This window comes from Trachypithecus francoisi, unplaced genomic scaffold, assembly GCF_009764315.1.
Source record: "Trachypithecus francoisi isolate TF-2019V2 unplaced genomic scaffold, Tfra_2.0 Lachesis_group21, whole genome shotgun sequence".
In the NCBI taxonomy this organism is placed as follows: domain Eukaryota; kingdom Metazoa; phylum Chordata; class Mammalia; order Primates; family Cercopithecidae; genus Trachypithecus; species Trachypithecus francoisi.
In genome coordinates, this window is record NW_022681467.1 from 7,701,631 (window position 1) to 7,725,245 (window position 23,615).

At 43.3% G+C, this 23,615-nt stretch overlaps 1 protein-coding gene across 4 annotated transcripts in view; it reads right to left on the reverse strand.

The window, feature by feature from the left end:
* DTD1 (D-aminoacyl-tRNA deacylase 1) overlaps positions 1-16,640 on the reverse strand; it is a 188,825-nt gene extending 172,185 nt beyond the window's left edge. For all 4 annotated transcript variants that reach the window (XM_033185494.1, XM_033185495.1, XM_033185497.1 and 1 more), the window contains exons 1-3: positions 16,424-16,640; positions 10,072-10,162; positions 7,659-7,894 (exon numbers count right to left, since the gene is read on the reverse strand). In XM_033185494.1, coding sequence (XP_033041385.1) covers positions 7,659-7,894; positions 10,072-10,162; positions 16,424-16,466 — 370 coding nt within the window. In that variant the 5' untranslated portion in view covers positions 16,467-16,640. The remainder of the gene's footprint in view (positions 1-7,658; positions 7,895-10,071; positions 10,163-16,423) is intronic.
* Between the last annotated feature and the right edge of the window lie 6,975 nt (positions 16,641-23,615).

A 23,615-nucleotide genomic window follows, 5' to 3' on the forward strand; every position in this document is an offset into this window, starting at 1 on the left:
AGGAGATCGAGACCATCCTGGCTAACACGGTGAAACCCCATCTCTACTAAAAATACAAAAATCTAGCCGGGCGAGGTGGCAGGCGCCTGTAGTCCCAACTACTCGGGAGGCTGAGGCAGGAGAATGGCGTGAACCTGGGAGGCGGAGCTTGCAGTGAGCTGAGATCCGGCCACTGAACTCCAGCCTGGGCGACAGAGCGAGACTCCGTCTCAAAAAAAAAAAAAAAGTCTTTACAGAATCATAGCTCTCCTGAAAACCAGGACCATTATTCTGAGACATTTTCTAGCTACGTCTTGATTAGTCGAACTAGGTTGGCACACCCAAAAAGAAACAGGTAAGCAGAGACCTAACTCTACATTATCCAATATGACAGCCATGACCTATACATGGCTATTGGGCCCTTGAAATGTGGCTAGTCTGAATTGTTAAGTATAAACTACACACGAGGTTTTGAAGACTTATTCTTAGCATAAAAGTGGGGAAAAGAGAAACTTAGAGCACTAAATGTGTATATTAGAAAAGAAGAGGCCGGGCGCGGTGGCTCAAGCCTGTAATCCCAGCACTTTGGGAGGCCGAGACGGGCGGATCACGAGGTCAGGAGATCGAGACCATCCTGGCTAACGCGGTGAAACCCCGCCTCTACTAAAAACTACAAAAAAACTAGCCGGGCGAGGTGGCGGCGCCTGTAGTCCCAGCTACCCGGGAGGCTGAGGCAGGAGAATGGCGTGAACCCGGGAGGCGGAGCTTGCAGTGAGCTGAGATCCGGCCACAGCACTCCAGCCTGGGTGACAGAGCGAGACTCCCTCTCAAAAAAAAAAAAAAGAAAGAAAAGAAGAAAGAACTAAAATCAATAATCTAGGTTTCCTCCTTAGGAAACTAGAAAATCAAGAGCAATTACATGCAAAGTAAGCAGAAGAAAATCAATAATAAAAATTAGAGCAGAGTGCTTGCTTCAGTAGCACATATACAAAAATTGGAACAATACGGAGAATATTAGCATATAAATTTTTTTTTAAAAATAGAGCACAAATCAATTATATTGACAATAGGAAATCGGTAGAGAAAATCAAACCAAAAGCTGGCCCTTTGAAAAAATAAAGTCAATAAGCTTCTAGAAAGGATAACTAAGAAAAAAAGAGAACACAAATCACCAATATCAAAAATGAAATAGAGGACATCACTATAGAGCCCATGGACATTAAAAAGAGGGTGAGGGGATACCATGAACAACTCTATATCCACAAATTTGATAACTTAAACAAAAAGACCAATTCCCTTAGTTTCTCAGGGTTCTCAAAGAAAAAAAATAAATAAATTAAGAAAAGACCAATTTCTTGAAAGGTACAATCTGCCAAAACTCTCACAAGAAGAAATAGACAGGTTGGGTGCAGTGGCTCATGCCTGTAATCCCAGCACTTTGGGAGGCCGAGGCGGGTGCATTACCTGAGGTCAGGAGTTTGAGACCAGCTCAGCCAATATGGTGAAACCCCTTCTCTACTAAAAATACAAAAATTAGCTGGGCATGGTAGCACGCATCTGTAATCCTAGCTACTCAAAAGGCTGAGGCAGGAGAATCGCTTGAACCTGGGAGGCAGAGGGTGCAGTGAGCTAAGATCACGCCACTGCACTCCAGCCTGGGTGACCAAGCTAGACTCCATCTCAAAAAAAAAAGAAAGAAGAAGAAATAGACAATTTGGATAGACCTATGTCTATTGAGGAAATTGAATCAATATTTAATAACCTTTCAAAAAGAAAGCACCAGGCCCAGATGGGTTCATTGGTGAATTCTATCAAACATTTAAGGAATAAATTATACCAGTTCTCTACAATCTATCTTTTTCAGAAGATAGAAGCAGTAGAGATACTTCCTAACTCATTCTATGTAGCCAGAATCTACCCTAATACAGAAACCAGATAAATAAATTACAAGAGCCGGGCGCAGTGGCTCATGCATGTAATCCCAGCACTTTGGGGCCTAGGTGTGTAGATCACTTGAAGTCAGGAATTCGAAACCAGCCTGGCCAACACGGTGAAACCCCGTCTCTACTAAAAATACAAAAATTAGCCAGGTGTGGTGGCACATACCTGGATCCCAGCTACTCAGGAGGCTGAGGCATAATAATCGTTTGAACCCAGAAGGCAGAGGTTGCAGAGCCAAGATTACACCACTGCACTCCAGCCTGGACAACAGTCCAATACCTCTCATTAATATAGACACAAAAATCCTCAACAAAAAGCAAATAGAATCCAACAATGTATAAAAAGAATTATATACCATGATCAATGGGATTTATCCCAGGTATGCAAAGCTGGTTCAATTCAAAAATCAATTAATCAATCAAGCTAAAGAAGAAAAATCACATCATCACATCCATAAACACAGAAAAAGCATGTGATGAAATTTAATATCCAGTCATGATAGAAACTCTCAGTAAACTAGGATTGGCTTTTTTTTTTTTTTTTTTTTTTGGAGACAGTCTCACTCTGTCATCCAGGCTGGAGTACAGTGGTGTAATCTCGGCTCACTGCAACCTCCACCTCCCAGGTTCAAGGGATTCTCCTGCCTCAGCCTCCCAAGTAACTGGGATTACAGGTGCGTGCTACCATGCCTGGCTAATTTTTGTATTTTGAGTAGAAATGGGGTTTCCCATGTTGCCCAGGCTGGTCTCAAACTCCTGACTTCAGAAGATCTGACTACCTCGGCTTCCTAAAGTGCTGGGATTACAGGCGTGAGCCACCGCACCTGGCTGGGGGGAACTTCTTCAACTTGATAAACAGTATCTTCAAAAAACCTACAGCTAACATCATACTTAACGGTGGGAAACTAGAAGCTTTCCCACTAAGAGCAGAAATAACCCAAAGATACCCCACTCACCACTCTTTCCAGCACTGGACTGGAAGTCCTAGCTAATAAAATAAGGCAAGAAAAGGAATTAAAAAGAAAAATAAAACTGTCTTTGTTTGCAGATGACATGATCATCCAAGAAGAAAATCCTAAACACTAAACAAAAAAACTGAAGCCAGGCAGTGATTATAGCAAGGCTGCAGGATACAAAAGTCAATCGCTTTCCTATAAACCAGCAATGAACAAGTGGAATTTGAAATTAAAAACACAATACCATTTACATTAGCACCCCCCAGAATGAAATACTTAGGTATAAATCTAAAAAATGTAGAAGATCTATATAAGAAAAATTAAAGAAGTGATTAAAGACATCAGAGCACTAAATAAATGGAGAGATATTCCATGTTCATAGACAGATTCAATACAGTCAAGGTGTCAGTTCTTCCCAACTTGATCTTTAGACTCAATGCAATCCCAATCTAAATCCAGCAAGTTATTTTGCAGATATCAACAAACTGATTCTGAAGTTTATATGGGGAGGCAAAAGACCCAGAATGGTCAAAAAAATATTGAAAGAGAAGAACAAAGTTAGAGGGCTGACACTATACGACTTCAATACTTATAATAAAGCTACAATAAATAAGACAGTGTGGTATGATGAAAGAAGAGAGAAACAGACCAATGGAACAGAACAGAGAGCCCAGAATTCGACCCTGATAAATACAGTGAATTGATCTTTGACAAAGGCAATACAATGGAGCAAGGGGTCTTTTCAACAAATGATGTTGGAATAACTGGATATCCACATACAAAAAAGTGCATCTAGACAAAGACCACAGACTCTTCACAAAAATTATCTGAAATGAATCATAGGCCTAAATGTAAAATGGAAACCTATCAAGCTCCTGGAAGATAACAGGAAAAAATCTAGATTTTGTTGGGTAGGATGATGACTTTTCAGATACAACACCAAAGGCACAATCTACGAAAATAAGAATTGATAAGCTGAGCATTGTTAAAATTAAAATTTTCCCTTTCCATGAAAGGCAAGGAGAATGTCAAGAGAATGAAAAGACAAGCCACAGATTGAGAAAAAATATTTACAAAAGACATATCCTATAAAGGATAAATATTTGCAAGTTGAATATTCACAGAAGACATATCTGATAAGGGATAAATATTTGCAAGTTGAATATTTGCAAAAGACATATCTGATAAAGGACTAGTATCCAAAATATAAAAAGAACTCTTAAAACACAGTAAGAAAACAATCCAATTTTTCAAAATGGGCCAAGGACCTTAACAGATACCTCACCAAAGATGATATATAGTAAATAAGCATATGAAAAAATGTTCCATATCATATGTCATCAGGGAAATGCAAATTAAAATGAGGTATCACTACATACCTATTAGAATGGCCAAAATCCAAAACACTGACATCATCAAATACTAGCAAGAATAGAGAGCAACAGGAACTCTCATTCATTGCTGGTGGGAACGCAAAATGATCCAGCCACTTTGCAAGACAGTTTGGCAGCTTCTTGACAAACTAAACATACTCTTATTAAGTCTACCAATTGCATTTCTTGGTATTTGCACAAAAGAGCTGAAAACTTATATACATACAAAACCTGCTATAAACACAGATGTTTGGCCAAGCACGGTGGCTCACACCTGTAATCCCAGAACTTTGGGAGGCTGAGGTGGGTGGATTACCTGAGGTCCGGAGTTCGAGACCTACCTGGCCAACATGGCAAAACCCCATCTCTACTACAAATACAAAAATTAGCCAGGTGTGGTTGCAGGCACCTGTAATCCCAGCTACTCAGCAGGCTGAGGCAGGAGAATCGCTTGAACCCATGAAGCAGAGGTTGCAGTGAGCCGAGATCACACTACTGCACTCCAGCCTGGGCAACAGAACAAAACTCCATCTCAAAAAATAAAATAAATAAAAAATAAGAAAACACGTATGTTTATAGCAGCTTTATTCATAACTGCCTAAACTTGGAAACAATCAAGATATCCTTCAGTAAGTGAATAAACTGTGGTATCTCCAGACTACAGAACATCATTCAGTGCTAATACAAAATGAGCTATTAAGCCATGAAAAGAGAAACTCTAAATGCATACTACTAAGTCAAAGAAGCCAATCAGAAAAGGCTACACACCATATTATTCCAACTATATGACATTATAAAAACAGCAAAACTATGGAGGCAGTAAAAAGATCAGTGGTTGACAGGAGTTAGGGAAGAGAGAGAGATGAATAGCCAGAGCACAGAGGATTTTTACTAAAAATTACCATTACTGAGTATATACCCAAAGGACTATAAATCATTCTACTATAAACACACATGCACATGTATGTTTACTGCAGCACTACTTACAATAGCAAAGACTTGGAATCAACCCAAATGTCCATCAGTGATAGACTGGATAAAGAAAATGTGGCACATACACACCATGGAATACTATGCAGCCATAAAAAAGGATGAGTTCATGTCCTTTGCAGGGACACGGATGAAGCTGGAAACCATCATTCTCAGCAAACTATCACAAGAACAGAAAACCAAACACCACATGTTCTCACTCATAAGTGGGAGTTGAACAAGGAGAATACATGGACACACCAGGGCCTGTTGAGGGATGGGGGGCTAGGGGAGGGATAGCATTAGGAGAAATAACTAATGTAGGTGACGGGTGGATGGCTGCAGCAAACCACCATGGCACATGTATACCTATGTGACAAACCTGCGGCCGGGCACGGTGGCTCAAGCCTGTAATCCCAACACTTTGGGAGGCCGAGGCGGGCGGATCACGAGGTCAGGAGATCGAGACCATCCTGGCTAATACGGTGAAACCCCGTCTCTATTAAAAAATACAAAAAACTAGCCGGGCGTCGAGGCGGGCGCCTGTAGTCCCAGCTACTCGGGAGGCTGAGGCAGGAGAATGGCGCAAAACCCGGGAGGCGGAGCTTGCAGTGAGCTGAGATCCGGCCACTGAACTCCAGCCTGGGCAGCAGAGCAAGACTCCGCCTCAGAAAAAAAAAAAAAAAAGACAAACCTGCACATTCTGCACATGTACCCCAGAACTTAAAGTATAATTTTTTTAAAAAAAGACAAAATTTTACCAGAAAAGAAATGTCAGGCTACGATTCCATGCACAGCTAAGCAATCATAAAGAATTAAGGCAAAATAAAAACATTTTAAAACTTACAGTGCTATGTTCCACTAATAGACTCTTAGTAAATAACTGATATATCATAGAATGTGCTTCAGAAGGAAGAGCCCAAAGAAGGAAGTAAGACAGGTTGGTAGCCACAGAAATTGATAAAATATATTATCAAATACAGCCAGGTACAGATTATAAATAAATTATGATTAAAAGTGATTATGATTATGATGAAAAGAAAAGTGGCAACATGGATGAACCTTGAAAACATTATGCTAAGTGAAAGAAGCCAGGAAGAAAACCACACATTATATAATTCTATTTACATAAAATGTTCAGAATAGACAAATCTAAAGAGATGGAGAGTAGACTAGTGGCTGCCTAGGACTGGGGCAACAGAGAAGAGAGTGGGGAGTAGGCCAGCACTGTTGATAAGCACAGGATTCCTTTTAAGAGGGACAAAAGTGTCATAAAATTAGATTGTGGCAATGGTTGCACAACTCTGAAAAAACTAAAAAAATTGACTTGTACACTTTAAATGGGTGAATTGTATAATATGTGTATTATATCTCAATAAAGCCATTTTAAAAAGTGGAACCAGAAAGGAAAAGGGGATGTTCAAATATACTAAGATCCTCTTAAATTTTGATAGAAATTTTTGTAACTGTTTATGAATGGTAACTTTGAAATAACCATTACAAGAACAAAAACACCATCTACAGCTCCTCCTGTCTCTACGCACATGCACGCGCGTGCGCACACACACACACACACTTTCATCTACTAAAAGACAGAGTCTATGAGACTAGGTTAAAAAAATCTTATTGAGAAGCCAGAACAGAAAAAGAAAAAAATCATAAAAATAAAAAATACTCTGTATGATACTGTAATGGCGGACACATGTCGTTATAAATTTGCCCAAACCACAGAATATCAGAGTGAACCCTAGTGTCAACAGGAGACTGTGGGTGATAACGATGCGCCATGAACAATTGTTATAATCCAACAATGAACTCAGGTTCATCAGTTGTAACAAATGCACCACTCTAATGCGGGATGTTGATAATGAGTGAGGCTGTGCATGTGGGGGCAGGGACATATGGAATATCTCTGTACCTTCCTCTCAGTTTTACTGTGAACCTAAAACTGCTCTAATCAAATAAAGTCTTTATTTAGAAAAAAACAAAAAAGAGAGAATGTAAACTACCTCATCATTGTTCACAACGATTACATAGTCAAATCATATTTTCAACATATTCAGTTAAATAAAATATATTTTTAAAATTAATTTCACCTGTTTCTTTTTACTTTTTTAAATATGGCTACTAGAACTTAAAATGACATATTCCAGCTAAGCTAAACAATCAAAGAAACACCACTGTATTAGCCACACCTCTGGGTTCCCAAACATTTTCAAAATGTGAACAGAAGGGAGGAAGGCAAGTGCCAGCAGGAGCATTCTGAAAACACGTGCTACGTGTAACAGCAGCAATAGCAGCAGCTAGTATGTGGTTCTAAGTAAGTAACAAGCATAAACAATGACTTTCCAGGAAAGGTGATGCTGCAATTGCAGCTTCTCTTTTCCCTCTGTCCAGGAGTGTCCCAAAGACCCCTTCCTGGACGTGGCTCTCCTGCTTACCTTTGATAAGCTCCGGCCTGTATGTTTTACGCAGCTGCTCCAGGAAGCTGTTGTAAAAGCCCTCTGCCTGCTCCGTGGGCATTGCTAGGTGGAAATCAGGCTTGTTTCCCTTCAGGACACACTGGAGGGTAAACTGGCTGACACACAGAATCTCGTACTGTTTGTCCATCACACTCTTAGACCAGTGCTTCCCGCTCTCATCTTCAAACACACGCAGGTTTAGAATCTTTCGGACCCTAAGGGGAAAAAGAGCAGTGAGAGCTACCTGAGAGATCACAAGCCCCCCGACACACTCCATACCCCAAAAATGTCACCAGCTTCCAGCCAAATAAGGACATAATGACAACTCCAGCCCTGACAGGAAGCATGACCTCAGGCAAGTCACGTATCTACCCTGTGCTTCAGTGGCCTCAGCTGCAATACAGAATAATAACAGTTCTACCTCACAGGGTTGTTTTCAGATTGCCTTCTTTTTTGCCAGTCCCTCCAGTTCACAGCAGCTACTGGTGAGAACTGGGGCTAAGACAACAACCACCTATTCTCTGCTCCTTTAGGTCAGGGATATTTCAAAATGTGGATCCAATTGTAATTTTTCATGAACAAATTCATCACATTAGGATAAATGACATCCACTTTTACACCCCTTCTTGGAGCTACTCAAAATGAACAATTCAGCTGAGCGTGGTGGCTCATGCCTGTAATCCCAGCACTTTGGGAGGCCACAGCGGGTGGATCACCTGAGGTCAGGAGCTCGAGACCAGCCTGGCCAACATAGAGAAACCCTATCTCTACTAAAAATACAATAGTTAGCCAGGTGTGGTGGCAGGTGCCTTTAATCCCAGCTACTCAGGAGGCTTAGGCACAAAAGTCGCTTGAACCGGGCAGGCAGAGGTTGCAGTAAGCCAAGATCATGCCACTGCACTCTAGCCTGGGCGACAGAGGGAGACTCTGTCTCAAAAAAAAAAAAAAAAATTCAGCAAATACACTGAGAAAAATCATGGTTATTGCAAATATGCAAAAAGATCTGGAGAAAGACACCTTGACAACTATGTCACAAGCTCCTTAAGCCCCAGAGGGGCTTTCCCTATATATGTGGATGAAGAAGGATAGTCACCATGGCAAGAAGGTTGACCAGGTGACATCTATAGGGTCAGATTTGAGAAGCACAGCAGAGAACCACCAGCATGAAAGCTGAAAACCCACCATTTGAGAGCCACACTTCTGGATGATGTTGAAGTCAATAGTTTCAAAGACTCTATAAATACTAATTCACTGACTCTTAATATGGGCATCCTCAGGGATAGGTGCTACTCATTACCCCCTCTCCACAGCCAAGATTTGTCTTATGTTGAATCACATCTCTTAAGCACTAGGCTAAATATTAGCTCTGTAGTATGTCAGAGTCATAAAGACATTCAAACCCACAGCTTTAGTTTTTAGCCATTACACCATTCTACTGCTTCTTTGAGTATCCAGGGGACAGCTACTAAAACACCACAATCACTGAAGTAGTACTGAATGATAGTTATTCATCATCAACACCTTAGCGGGAATTGAGTTTCAAGTCTGATTTTCAATCTAATACAAAAGAGACAGTTGGGCAGGGTTATACCCAAGCTCTGAGCACCAGGGGGCAGAATAAATGGATCCAGCATCTAAAGTAAATGTGCCCCGTGGTGATGGAGGGGAGAGGTGCACGGAGGGCGCATTCTGCTTTTATGTCTGGAATGAATGGAAGCTGTAAAGTGAACAATCATTAAGCAGGATTTTAGGGCTATATTTCATCTGTGTTGCCTTGGCTAAGACACCTAAAACTTTCTATAGTAGAGTTTGCCCATCTGTAAACTCGGAAAGCCAGGCAGGCAGAGCAATGGCAACTCCTGCTCCTCAACCCCCACCACCACCTTAGTAAAAAGATCATTGGCTCCAAGGTCAGGGAGCCCAGACTCTAACTGGGGATCAGGTTTTTTGCTAAGTGTGTGTGCATGACGTAGAGCAAGGAATTTAATCTCTCTGAGTTCCAGATACCTATGTGCACAGTGGGCTAGCAGGCACTCTAAACATACATAGTGCCCAGATAACATTGCCCAATTTAAAAAAGAGAAACCAAACATAAGAAAAGAGGCTTGGTTTTTGCATTAAGAGAACAAGAGGCATGATCTGAAGCTGTAGTAGCAAAAAGAGGGAGGAGAGGCGGTGCTCCTGCTCTGAGGCCGACTTAGTGTTGAGGTCTCCCAGATCATTCTTCCTCAGTCTCCTCCTCTGGAACACGGAAATAACCATACTACATCCAATGGAACAATGGTTATAAGTGACAAGGGCTCACTTCACAGGCACAAAGTACTATGGAAGTTCCCAGCATAACCACCACCATGTAGCCCATTCGAACAGCGATGACAGAAATGCAGCTTACATGTGCTCCAGTTCCTTCTGCGTATCCTCCAGGGAAATACCCAGCAACACACATATGCCCCTTCCAATGGCACTAATCTGCTCTCCTCCAACTACAAAGGAACCAAAAGGGAGAGAAGAATTCAGAACCAAACAAGGGCATGAAGCACATTTAGGTAACCATAGGAGTATTTTAAACATCATACACACTTCTTATAACTTCTTTGGTTAAAGTCAGCACATATTTGAAAATGAAAAGAGTTACATAAATGCAGTGAGATGATAATAATTTCCATCCATTCTGATTTTATCGCTGGAATGAATGGGAGCTGTAAAGTGAACAACCACTAAGCAGGATCTTAGGGTCATATTTCATCTATGTTACCTTGGGTAAGACACCCAAAACTTTCTATGGTCAAGTTTGCCCATCTGTAAAAACAGAATTATGTTTTCCTCCCCTAGAGAGGCCAGATCAGCTATATTAATTCTCAGAAAGGATATTCCTGCCTTTTGTGGAAAATCAGCAAATATGGTAATACAGTATACAGGAAGCACAAAGTGGAAAATGTTCATATCATAAAAACAAATGATTTTCCTACTTACTACGAGGACAAATACATAATACATAAAAATCACAATTTATGTGTTAAGTTTCAACTCATCAAACTGCTATTATTTCCCACTTTAGTTCTGTGGTTACATTCTAAGCCAATGATCTCCAAACCTTTTTCAATCATACATCTTGTCCATTAAAAAACAAACAAAAAAAGGCTCTAAGCATACACTCCTAACATTTGTATATGTATTTATAACCAAATGTATGCCCTACTACCATTAGACAGTATCTCAAATGGTAGCAAGATGCATCAGTATGGGCCGGGCATGGTGGTGTATGCCTGTAATCCCAGCTCTTTGGGAGGCTGAGGCAGGCAGTCACATGAGGTCAGGAGTTCGACACCTGTTTGGTGAACATGGTGAAATCCCGTTTCTAATAAAAATACATAAATTAGCCAGGCATGGTGGCGGATGCCCGTAATCCCAGCTACTCAGGAGGCTGACGCAGGAGAATCGCTTGAACCCGGAAGCTGGAGACTGCAGTGAGCCAAGATCACATCATAGAACTCCAGCCTTCCAGCCTGGGCAAGAAGAGTGAATCTCCGTCTCAAAAAAAAAAAAAAAAAAAAAAGATGCATCTTTATGATGGAGAATCTATCATTTTTTTTTTCCATTCGTTTTTCTTTGTAAGACGCAGGATCTCTCTCTGTTGTCCAAGCTGGAGTGCAGTAACTATTTACAGGTGCAATCCCACTCCTAATCATTACAGGAGTTCTGACCTGCTCCATGTCCAAACTAGGCTCCTGGTGGTCCTCTGGTCCTGGGAACTCACCAGATTGATGCAGAACTTTGGTATGACAACAGGTCAGCACAGTGCAGTATAGCCCAGAACCCCTGGGCTCAAACAATCCTCCCTGCCTCGGCGTCCACAGTAGCTGGGACTATGGATGCATGCCATCACACCCAGCTAAATCTGTATTTCAAGTGGTGCTCTTGATAATTTTCTACTTTTTTTGGCCAATTATTTGCCAATCTTAATAGATTATGTTGTTTTACTATTTCATCTTGTACTGACCTAATGTTCTAATCAGGAATAGAAGGGTCAACTCAGCCATTTTCTTGTTGTTTGCTCGCTTCTGCTGGATAATAGCTATAAATACAACTAACACAGTAACATAGACTATGCCATGTTGCAATATACTGCTAAAGAAAGGGTGAGAAACTTCCCTCGTTCTTCAGTTGCAATGGCAAGAGACCACCTGGTATTCAGACCCCAGGAGAGCACATCAATCTATTCCTGAAATATCAGTAATGCTGAATTTCTCTGATTTTTATGCTAAAATTTTTCAAATATTTTCTTCTGTGCTGCTTTTCTTATAATGAACTGTGTGTGTGTGACTTATTGTCCTTTGAGCCACTGCCTCAAAAGCTGAAATAGAAATAATCTATCCTGACATAGGTAGTAAACAACTGGGGGTTGGTTTGCTCATTTGCATTGCTTCAGAAAAAGCCTTTGGCTTTATTTGCTCTTTGAATAAATCAACATTACTTTCTTACAATGTTGATATACTTTCTAAATTTTTCCCAAAGTATGTTTCAAAAAATAAAGGTCATGAAGCTATATCTATCATCAAAGTAAGGATTATACATTTTAGAAAATATGAGAGGCCGGGCGCGGTGGCTCAAGCCTGTAATCCCAGCACTTTGGGAGGCCGTGACGGGCGGATCACAAGGTCAGGAGATCGAGACCATCCTGGCTAACACGATGAAACCCCGTCTCTACTAAAAAATACAAAAAACTAGCCGGGCTAGGTGGCGGGCGCCTGTAGTCCCAGCTACTCGGGAGGCTGAGGCAGGAGAATGGCGTAAACCCAGGAGGCGGGGCTTGCAGTGAGCTGAGATCAGGCCATTGCACTCCAGCCTGGGCGGCAGAGCGAGACTCCGTCTCAAAAAAAAAAAAAAAAAAAAAAAAAAATGAGAAACACGAAAAAAAGAACAAAGGTAAGTACTTTAATATTTTAATGATTTCCTTTTAATATTTTATCTATTCATACATTTTCATTCATATTTCTTTCCAACTACTATAATGTTGTATGTACATTTTTGTAATTATATTGCATAAGAATTTTTTCATGTCATAACCTTTTTCTAAACACCTTTTAATAGATTCATCTCGGCCGGGCGCGGTGGCTCAAGCCTGTAATCCCAGCACTTTGGGAGGCCGAGACGGGCGGATCACGAGGTCAGGAGATCGAGACCATCCTGGCTAATACGGTGAAACCCCGTCTCTACTAAAAATACAAAAACTAGCCGGGCGAGGTGGCGGGCGCCTGTAGTCCCAGGTACTCGGAAGGCTGAGGCAGGAGAATGGCGGAAACCCGGGAGGCGGAGCTTGCAGTGAGCTGAGATCTGGCCACTGCACTCCAGTCCCCGCGACAGAGCAAGACTCCGCCTCAAAAAAAAAAAAAAAATAGATTCATCTCATCAAGCAGACTGATTAACCATCCAATTTTGCTGGACATATGGCTTCTTTCAAAATTTTCACTTCAATAAATAACAGTGTAATGAAAATCTTTGTACACTAAAGCCTTTTTTACAGTTAGGATTATCTGCTTAGAGTAGATTCTCAAAAGTAGAATCACTGTCAAAGAATTTTGACAGTTTTATAATTATCTTAACATGAAACAAACTATGGCCCAAAGTCTATATATGACACAGAAACTGCTGTCTTATTTTGGAGCAGTTTCGTCCCTCCTCCAGGGACAAGCAGAAGGACTAGGAGGTTCAAAAGGACTTTTTATTATTATAAGTAAATGGATCACCAAGGGAAAAAATCTGAGAATCACCACTTTGAACAAAAGATCAAAGGGCTGGAAAAGACCTGAGATGTTTGGTCAAATTCTCTACCTATTAGTGGCATCAGCCTTGAGATCTCTTCTTCAAGAATTCACAGCCTCTAAAGTTAACCTATTTAAACCCAGACATAAAGATCCTCTTTCAACACTGTATTTACGGACATCAGATTTGAGCTGCTGACACTGAGTGATGGGACATGGGGGTTATTGCATTATTCCGTCTGTTCATATGTTTGAAATGTGCCATAATAAACTTTTAAAAATTAGATTATCACGATACCCAACCTAAGGCATCAAAATGTGTTTGATCAAGCTGGGTGTGGTGCCTCATGCCTGTAATCCCAGCACTTTGGGAGGCCGAGGCAGGCAAATCACTTGAAGCCAGGAGTTTGAGACCAGCTTAGGGTTTTGGCAAAACCCTGTCTCCACTAAAAATACAAAAAAAAAATTAGCCAGGCACAGTGGTGTGCACCTGTAAGCCCAGCTACTCAGGATGCAGAGACACAAGAATTGCTTGAACCCAGGAGGCAGAGGCTGCAGTGATTCGAGATGGCGCCACTGTACTCCAGCCTGGGCAACAGAGCAAGACTCTCTCAAAACAAAAACAAAACCAATTAGCCAATTGGAGAAATCTGATGGACTGGGCATCAAATGATATTAAAGGGTTACTTTTAAAAAAAAGTGTTTGACCAATCACATAAATTGAATATACCACATAGTAAAATGTGTGACTCCTAAGCTGGACATAGTGGTGGCACATGCCTGTAGTCTAGCTACTCAAGATGCTGATGCTAAAGGATCACTTGAGCCCAAGAGTTTGAGGTAGTAGTAAGCTATAATAGTGCCACTGCACTCCAGCCTGGGTGACAGAGCAAGACCCCCATCTCTAAAACAAACAAATCATAAATACATAAATTTTAAAATAAGGGTGAAGTCAGCCAACTATTTTAAAATAAAATAAAACGTGTGACTCCTGATATTTTATGCTGTCCTGACCATAAAACAGGAAGTTAACGTTTTAGAACCCCTAAAATAAAATGCCATTCAAACACAGCCACATTTCAGTGAAACCAGCCACATTTTAAAGGAATCAGAAAATCCCTTTCCATTACAATGCTACTAGAAGGCCTGCATAAGTGGAGGGCCCTTCTAACATAATTTCACAGTTCCCCAACCCAGAATTCCCGAATTATTTACACTTTCCCATAATTAACACCCTTATCCTTTTTAACATGTAGGTTAGGTTGTTTTAACTAAAAGCATATAACTTAAATAATGAACCAAAATAACCTAAACTCTATTTAGCACATCTCACAGAATATACATTTTCAATATCCCAGATTAGCAGGATGGAGAGTTCAGGAGAGAGATCAAAATTTAAATCTGTCAGTGATGACCACACACAGCAGCAGACTGCAAGATTCTTCTCAATAATGCAAAATATCTTTAATCTATGAATTTTCCCAGTTTTCATGAATTTAAATATTTACCGAAATGTTGTAAACCCTTTAAAATTCCTAAATCCCAGTGCTACTCTATCCGCTATTATTCCAGGACCATTTCCAAAACCAAAGTTACCAGAACAGCTTAGAAATCATTAGGCGGGGCTGAAAAATAGACTCTCAGATTTAAATATATGGTTTTGGTGGGTTTGGTTGTTTCTTTAGGGGTTTTTGTTGTTTTGTTTTGTTGTTCTGGGGGTTTATTTGTTGTTTTTTGAGACAGAGTCTCGCTCTGTCGCCCAGGCTGGAGTTAGTGGCACAATCTCAGCTCACTGCAAGCTTTGCCTCCCAGGTTCAAGCAATTCTCCTGCCTCAGCCTCCCGAGTAGCTGGGATTACAGGCACCCACCACCGCTCCCAGCTGATTTTTGTATTTGTAGTAGAGATGGGGTTTCTCTATGTTGGCCAGGCTGGTCTCGAACTCCTGGCCTCAGGTGATCTGCCCGCCATGGCCTCCCAAAGAGCTGGAATTAGACTTGAGTCCCCGCCCCCCCGCCTGTTTTGTTTTTAATTCATACTTTTGTGGACACAAGAACACATATTTGGTGCAGACTGGCTCCAAGGACAGGATATCTGAAATTATTTGAACTGAAACAATATAATTCTGCCAATAAAGACAGAAAAGACTAAAGACAATATAAAGCTTGTCATTTAAATGTTTTTTAAAAATTATCTTTCGTATCGTGGTTTTCTTAAAACGACTACATTATCTACACTAATCATCTGGACCTCTGATGCCCAACCAAGACTAGAGTGCTCGAGTGATGACCAGGGGTCGGGTGGCTTGGTCCACAAGAAATGAGTGAAAAAGAGAAATGTTTTCATCTTGAATTCTTTAGATCCCGACCCCTCGGCGCAGAGTTCAGCGACAGAGGGCGAGGGGCGTCCTGGGCGGGGGGCGCCCTTCATCCAGCCTGGGTTCCAGTCACGTGCGTGCACGCAACTGTCAGAGCTGCTCAGCCCAAGGAGCAACTCTTCGCATCTGTGCATTTCATCCTGAGTCAAGCCCCATAAAAATTGGAATACGTAAAAATGGGCAAAAATTGAACATTTAAAATACAGCAGTGAAAAGGGAAGCGTGCCTGCTCCAGAAATGCTCTACGCGTGGTTCATCAACGCTCCCTGAAGAGCGGGCCACGGGGATGCTCCGAGGCTCCGCCATCCCGCACGCAGGACAAAGGTGCTGAGAATGAGGCGCGCTCGTCCTGCACCCGCTGCCGAGAGCCCGAAGCCAGGGGCGCGCCGGGGCCGGCCGGGCACGTGCAGTGGGCTCTCCGAACGCTGCGCTGCCCAGGAGCCAGCCCCGGGGACTCGCGGTTGCGGGGACCGAGATCGCGAAGGGGACCACGCTCGCGGAGGGGCCGCAGCGGCCCCGAGGATGGCGCAGGAAGACCCCCCACGCAGGACAGCCGGTCGCGGGGGTCAGGGGCGGCTCCTCCCGGGCCCGGCCCCGCCCGACTGACCTGTGACGCTGGCCCGGGTGACGCGCTGCACCACGGCCTTCATGGCGGCGGCTGGGGCGAGTGGGGCGGCGCCGCGCTGCGTCCGGCCTCGCGACTCTGAGGGCGGCTCCGCGGCCGGCGCCCTCTGGAGGTGACACCCGGAAGCGAGCCCAACGGTCTGGTCCGACTCGGTCGGCTGAGACCCACCCCACGTCGGCCACGCCCACTCTCGGCCTGGCGATAGGCCCACCCACTCATAGATTGACTCCGCCCATGCATGCCACGCCCACCTGCTGCCCAATCTTAACCCCGCCCGTCATTGAAAAGCCCCGTCCCGGTGCTTGGCCCTGCCCCACCCACATCGGGGTCCCGCCAGAGCCCTTTGATCCCGCCATCCCGGGCCCAGCCCCTACCCAGTGCCCAGAACCCACTCTGCCCCGAAGGCAGTCTCTATGCTGGCTTTTTTCTCCAACGTACCCGAACCTAAGAACCCGTCATCACTAAGCCTTTGAATTCAGCCTGAATCCTATTTCTAATTGTATTCCTCTTTCCTCTTTTCCACTCCTCTGCAGGCAGATCCTCCCAAATTCTTCTTCCCTTGTCTTCCTGCCTCAGTGGCTTCTCAGATACCACATACAAAAGGATCTGCTGCCTAAAATAGCCATTTAACTATCTCACTATTAATTCGACTTAGCCATGTCATGATAATAAATAGGTATGTGATTCTAGAATTCTAATTTCTCATTTAATACAAATACTAATAATTGGCCCCCTCACTGGGTTGTTAGATTTAAATAAACCAAACTACGTAAAAGTGCTTAGATGGCAGCAAAGGGCTGTACACTATTACCCCAACAAATTATTATCATTGCTAAAAATAATTCCATCTCAGTAGTCTTCACCTTGAAGGTGACTAACAGCATTGGTGGGCGTAGAAAAGGCATTGAAATGGAAAAGAAACCCTCACTTGCCTTGTTTGTGACTACAAACTAGTATGCTTGTTTGTTAAATACTGAATACTAAATTGCCTTAATAACGTTGTCAAAGTTAACATAACCAGTTAACATAACCAGGCATCATGTGCCTCCTGATATTGCACTGGGAAGGACACAACATGAATCTTGCGGTATTTCTGCCAAATAATGTATAACCTGAATCCAATCATGATGAAACATAAGACAAAAATAAATTGAGGAACATTCTACAAAATAACTAGGTAGAATTCTGAGAATTAATGAGGAATTTTTTTTTTTTTTTTTTTTGAGACACTGTTTTTTGCTCTTTGTTGCCCAGGCTGAAGTGCAATGACGCGATCTCGGCTCACCGCAACTTCTGCCTCGTGGGTTCAAGCAATTCTCCTGTCTCAGCCTCCCGAGTAACTGGTATTACAGGCATGCGCCACCATGCCCAGCTAATTTTGTATTTTTATTAAAGATGAGGTTTCTCCATGTTGGTCAGGCTGGTCTGGAACTCCTGATCTCAGGCAATCTGCCTGCCTCAGCCTCCCAAAGTGCTGGGATTACAGGCATGAGCCACCATGCCCAGCTGCGGACTTTTTAAAAGACAGCAAAACTACCTGTAATCCCAGCACTTTGTTAATTCTGGGTTTCTGGCATGGAGCTTTTAAAATTCTTGGAATTTCTCAAGAGACAGGAGTATCTTTGTTATTCATGAGCTCCTTGATTATTCCTGAGTTTACTAACAAGACAATTCAGATTGGGAGCTGATCACAGGAAAAACCAATCCTGACTGGATGTCTGAGCCAGCCCAACCTGTGGGAGGGGTAGAAGACAGAGATTGAGTTCAACCTGTGGCCAGTGATTCAATCAGTCATGCTTACATGATGAAATCCCGGGAAACACTCTGGACACTGAAGCTACATGGAACTTCCTGGTTGCTGAACACATTGATGTGCTGGGAGGGTGATGGCCCTGATTCCACAGGGCGAAAGCACAGAGGCTGTGTGTTTGGTACTCTCGCAGACCTTGCCTAACATATCTCCTCATCTGGCTGGTCCTAATTTTTATAATAAAACTATAAATTATAATTACAGCACTTTCCTCAGTTCCATATGTCATTCTAGTGCATTATCAACCCTGAGGGGGTCATGGATACTCCTGACTGTGTAGCCAGTTGGTCTGAAGTGCAGGCGGTTTGGGGACACCCAAGTGTGGTTGGCACCTGAAATCTTTTTGGGAAACATACCCTTAAACTTGCAGGATCTGTTCTAACTCCAGATGATTCGTGCCAGAGTTGAACTGCAATTCACCAGTTGGTGTTCAGTGAACCCCGAAGCCCTCCATACCATATTCCACCATAAGAGTCATACCCTTTCCTATTTTGTTTTTTTTTGGAGACAGAGTCTTGCACTGTCACCCAGACTGGAGTACAGTGGCTCGTTCTGGCTCACTGCAACCTCTGCCTCACAGGCTCAAGTGATTCTCCTGCCTTAGACTTCTGAGTAGCTGGGATTACAGGTGCTGCCACCATGCCTGGCTAATTTTTGTATTTTTAGTAGAGATGGGGTTTCACCATGTTGGCCAGGCTGTTCTCAAACTCCTGACCTCAAGTGATCCACCTGCTGTAGCCTCCCAAAGTGCTGGGATTACAGGCGTGAGCCATCGCACCTGGCAAATCCCCACTTAAATAAGTGGCTCCACTTGTTTCCTGGAGCCAGCAGTGACCTGTGATTGCTCTCTTCCCCATTCCCTAAGTATCTCGTCCATCAGCAAATCTTCTCCCTCTCCAAAACCTATCCCAAAGTGCCCTCTTCTCTCCACCCCTCCTGCATCATCCGCTCCACCATTCTTTCCCATTTGGATTTCTACCACACCTTCCTCACTGGTCTTCCTACTTCCCCTTTGTCCTTCTCCAAGCCATTCTCCAGGCGCAGATGAAAGTGATTCTCTAAAATATAAAGTCTTAACAATCCAGACTCTGACCACCTTTAAATTCCTCAAATAGTCATTGGTTGCTACCTCGGGACTTCAGGATCTGCTTTTGCTCTACCCGGAACAGGTAGGTTCCTCTACCTTCATCCACTCTTTGTACAACCTGTTCCTCTCCTACCTTTAGGTTTTCAGCTTCAATGCCACCTCCTCAGACAGATCTTCTCTGTCTGCACCAAGAAAAGTAGATGTTCCTGCTCCCTGTTTTTCTCATGTTTGTCCCGTGGGTTTTCTCTCATAATCTTCTGGTGACTTTCAATGACTCTATTTGCCTGGTAAGCTGTGTTCTTCTACCTGTGTCTCTCATGCTTACCACTGAATCCTCAGCATCTAGCACAGTACCTGGGGCTCAGGTAATATTGCGAAAGGAATAAATGTGAGAAGCCAATTTTTTGGCTTAACAGTGTATCATGGATTTACAGTATTTCTCTATTAATAGATGTGCAGATGCTAAGGACTAATATATGTATTGTAATTACCCTAAATAGTTTTTTCTGTTGATGAACATTTGGGTCTGAATCAGCTGGGATGTTTTTTGGTTGCATGGAACTCAAAATGACTCAAACTTTTAAGAAGTGTGCAGGCCGGGCGCGGTGGCTCAAGCCTGTAATCCCAGCACTTTGGGAGGCCGAGACGGGTGGATCACGAGGTCAGGAGATCGAGACCATCCTGGCTAACACGGTGAAACCCCGTCTCTACTAAAAATACAAAAAAGTAGCCGGGCGAGATGGCGGGCACCTGTAGTCCCAGCTACTCGGGAGGCTGAGGCAGGAGAATGGCGTAAACCCGGGAGGCGGAGCTTGCAGTGAGCCGAGATCGCGCCACTGCACTCCAGCCTGGGCGACAGAGCCAGACTCCGTCTCAAAAAAAAAAAAAAAAAAAAAAAAAAAGAAGTGTGTTATTTCCGAGTAGCTGGGACTACAGGTGCCCGCCACCACACCCTGTTGAGGCAGGAGAATGGTGTGAACCCAGGAGTTGGAGCCTGCAGTGAGCCGAGATCGTGCCACTGCATTCCAGCCTGGGCAACAGAGTGAGACTCCATCTCAAAAAAAAAAAAAAAAGAAAGAAAGAAAAAAAAAAATGTGTTATCTGTGCACTGTTTTTTTTTTTTTTTTTTTAATGACCTTAGGAAATGTGACTTAGCCCGATTCAGCTTCAGTCTTCTTATCTGTAAAGTGGGGATAATATCTTGTCTTCAAGATTGCAGTGAGGAGTAAATATAACACAAGCGCACTCAAAAAACGATCTTGCGGCCGGGCGCGGTGGCTCAAGCCTGTAATCCCAGCACTTTGGGAGGCTGAGACGGGCGGATCACGAGGTCAGGAGATCGAGACCATCCTGGCTAACATGGTGAAACCCCGTCTCTACTAAAAATACAAAAAACTAGCCGGGCGATGTGGCGGACGCCTGTAGCCCCAGCTACTCGGGAGGCTGAGGCAGGAGAATGGCATAAACCCGGGAGGCGGAGCTTGCAGTGAGCTGAGATCCGGCCACTGCACTCCAGCCTGGGCGGCAGAGCCAGACTCCGTCTCAAAAAAAAAAAAAAAAAAAAAAACGATCTTGCAGCAAACAATCTAAGTATATTTTCACAATCACACAGACATGGTGGGGCCATATCTGTCATTTTGGAAATGATAATACGTCATATCATTAATCTTAAAAGTCTAATTCAGGCATTAAAGCAGAGCTCCCCAGAGGGTTGAAAGCCCAGTGCTAGAACCCGCTGGAGCACAGCACCCGAAAAAGCATGGTTCATTCCATCTGGGTGAGTATTGCTAGGAGCACCTTAATTCCATCACTTCTTTGACATCAGCCATTTCAACGTTTTTCTCTAATCTATCAGCACACAAATTGGGGAGCGATTTTCCTCTCTGGAAATGGAATAGTCCAGGAGATTCTCATGTTTGCTTTGAAGTATGCTGGATCTGAGATGGAAAAATCCAAAAACATGGCCAGATGGTCCTCTGATGTGAAATCACCAGAAAGTCTCTGTGAACTCCACATGCCTAGTTCCCATCTACACGTGTCCTTCCAGAAAATCCACTCAAAATACCTCCTCACCTTGGATGTTACCTTGATTCACCTACAGTGTTTGGCGAGGCACCAACTACAGGGCAGGCCCGGCCCGGCCACTGAGCAACCAATCGAGTCCTGGCACCTCCAATAACCTAAGGCAAAAGGTAGTGAGTTCTTTCAATGTCATCTTAGGGCACTGTGTTTAATGGGCTCACTCAAGAATTATTTAATTAATTAGGGTATTTAATGAACTAGGGTACCTTTGTTTGACTCATCATCTACTCTTCTTTTTTTTTTTTTTGAGATGGAGTCTCGATCTGTTGCCCAGTCTGGAGTGCAGTGGCGTGATCTCAGCTCACTGCAACCTCCGCCTCCTGGGTGCAAGTGATCCTCCTGCCTCAGCCTCCCAAGTAGCTGGGATTACAGGCGCAAGCCACTATGCCCAGCTAACTTTTGTATTTTTAGCAGAGACGTGGTTTTGCCATGTTGGCCAGGTTGGTCTCAAACTCCTGACCTCAAGTGATCAGCCCACCTCGGTCTCCCAAAGTGCTGGGATTACAAGTGTGAGCCAGTGCACCTGGCCAACATTTTTTTCTTTTTTTTCTCTTTTCTTTCTTTTTTTTTTGTTTGAGACAGGGTCTTGCACTGTCACGCAGGCTGGAGTACAGTGGTGTGATCATTGTTCACTGTAGCCTTGAACTCCCAGGCTCAAGCAATCTCCCACTTTAGTCTCCTAAGTAGCTGGGACTACAGGTATGCACCACTGCACCCCACTGATTTTTTTATTTTTTGTAGAGACGGGGTCTCACTATGTTAGCCAGGCACCATCACCTACTTTTAATTAAAAGCTTGGATTTTGTGAAGCTTCATGTTAACTTGTAAACTTTTGTTGAATAAAAATAATTCTGTCCCTTAAAAAATAATAACCCTAAATTTAGGGCTTTATCCCGGCTAGAACATTAACCAGAAATCTTATTCTAACACTTTTTTCTCAAGTGCCTAAATAACCTCTGGTCCTTTCTTATTCTTTGAATCAGCTTTACCATCCTGCTGGTTTTCTCATTTACAAGTTGAACAAATATTTGACATTTGCTCATTCTTGTATTTGACTCATGTTTTTAACTTTTGAAAAGTATACTTGATGGTCCTGAGCCTCTATGCGTCACAGATACAGAGTGGGACTATAACAGTATTCTTCCATAGCTGGGTGGCCTTTGCCTGCGCAGCACATCCAGGGTCCCCAAGACCACCCCCAGGTTCAGTGATTTGCTGGGAGGACTCACAGGATTCAGCATATAGTTATTGTCATGTCTGTGGTTTATTACAGCAAAAGGATATGAAACAAAATCAGCAAAGACAAGAAGTGCACGGGGCAAAGTCTGAAGGAAAACAGGCACAGGCTTCCAAAGCCCTCTTCCTATGGGATTGCAAGGGACACATTCTTTTCCTCTAGCACTGATTTTCTTTTTTTTTTGAGATGGAGTCTTACTCAGTCAGCTCACTGCAACCTCCGCTTCCTGGGTTCAAGCGATTCTCCTGCCTCAGCCTCCCAAGTAGTTGAGATTACAGGCATGCACCACCATGCCCGGTTAATTTTTGCATTTTTAGCAGAGGGGGGTTTCACCATGTTGACAGGCTGGTCTCAAACTCCTGACCTCAAGTGATCCACGTGCCTTGGCCTCCCAAAGTGCTGGGATTACAAGTGTGAGCCACCACGCCCAGCCTTGACAACACTTTTCAAGTGTGGTCTACCGGGGTAGCTCAATAGAGACTCAGAATTTAAGTTTTTTTATTGGGAGTTTTAAAATACAGACATCCTCTACATAACACATAAATTACAGGTGGGTGGAGGCAGGGTGAAGGGTGGGCTGGACATAGAGAGATGTTTGAGTCTGCAGAAGCAACACTTGGAACCTCAGGTACCCACCCCAACTTCCTGCACTACACTCAGGAAACCTGAGGTTTCTGCTTTGGCCGGAGCAGAGGAGGGGGATGTGGCCCCGGATTCAATGGAAACCCTTATTCTAAACAACTATCTCCAAACCCCTCCCCAATCTAGTTTCCAGGATTCCTACAGCCAGGCATCTACCCTCAATCCCTGTGGGAGACTGGAGAGAGGACCCTTCTCCTGGGAACTGATTGACAGATGCTGGCATGTCAGTACCTCCCACTAAAAAAATCTGGCTTGCTGTCTCTAGTAGACATTTGTCATAGTATTTGTCTTCCCAGCATTTTGTGAACATCCTATA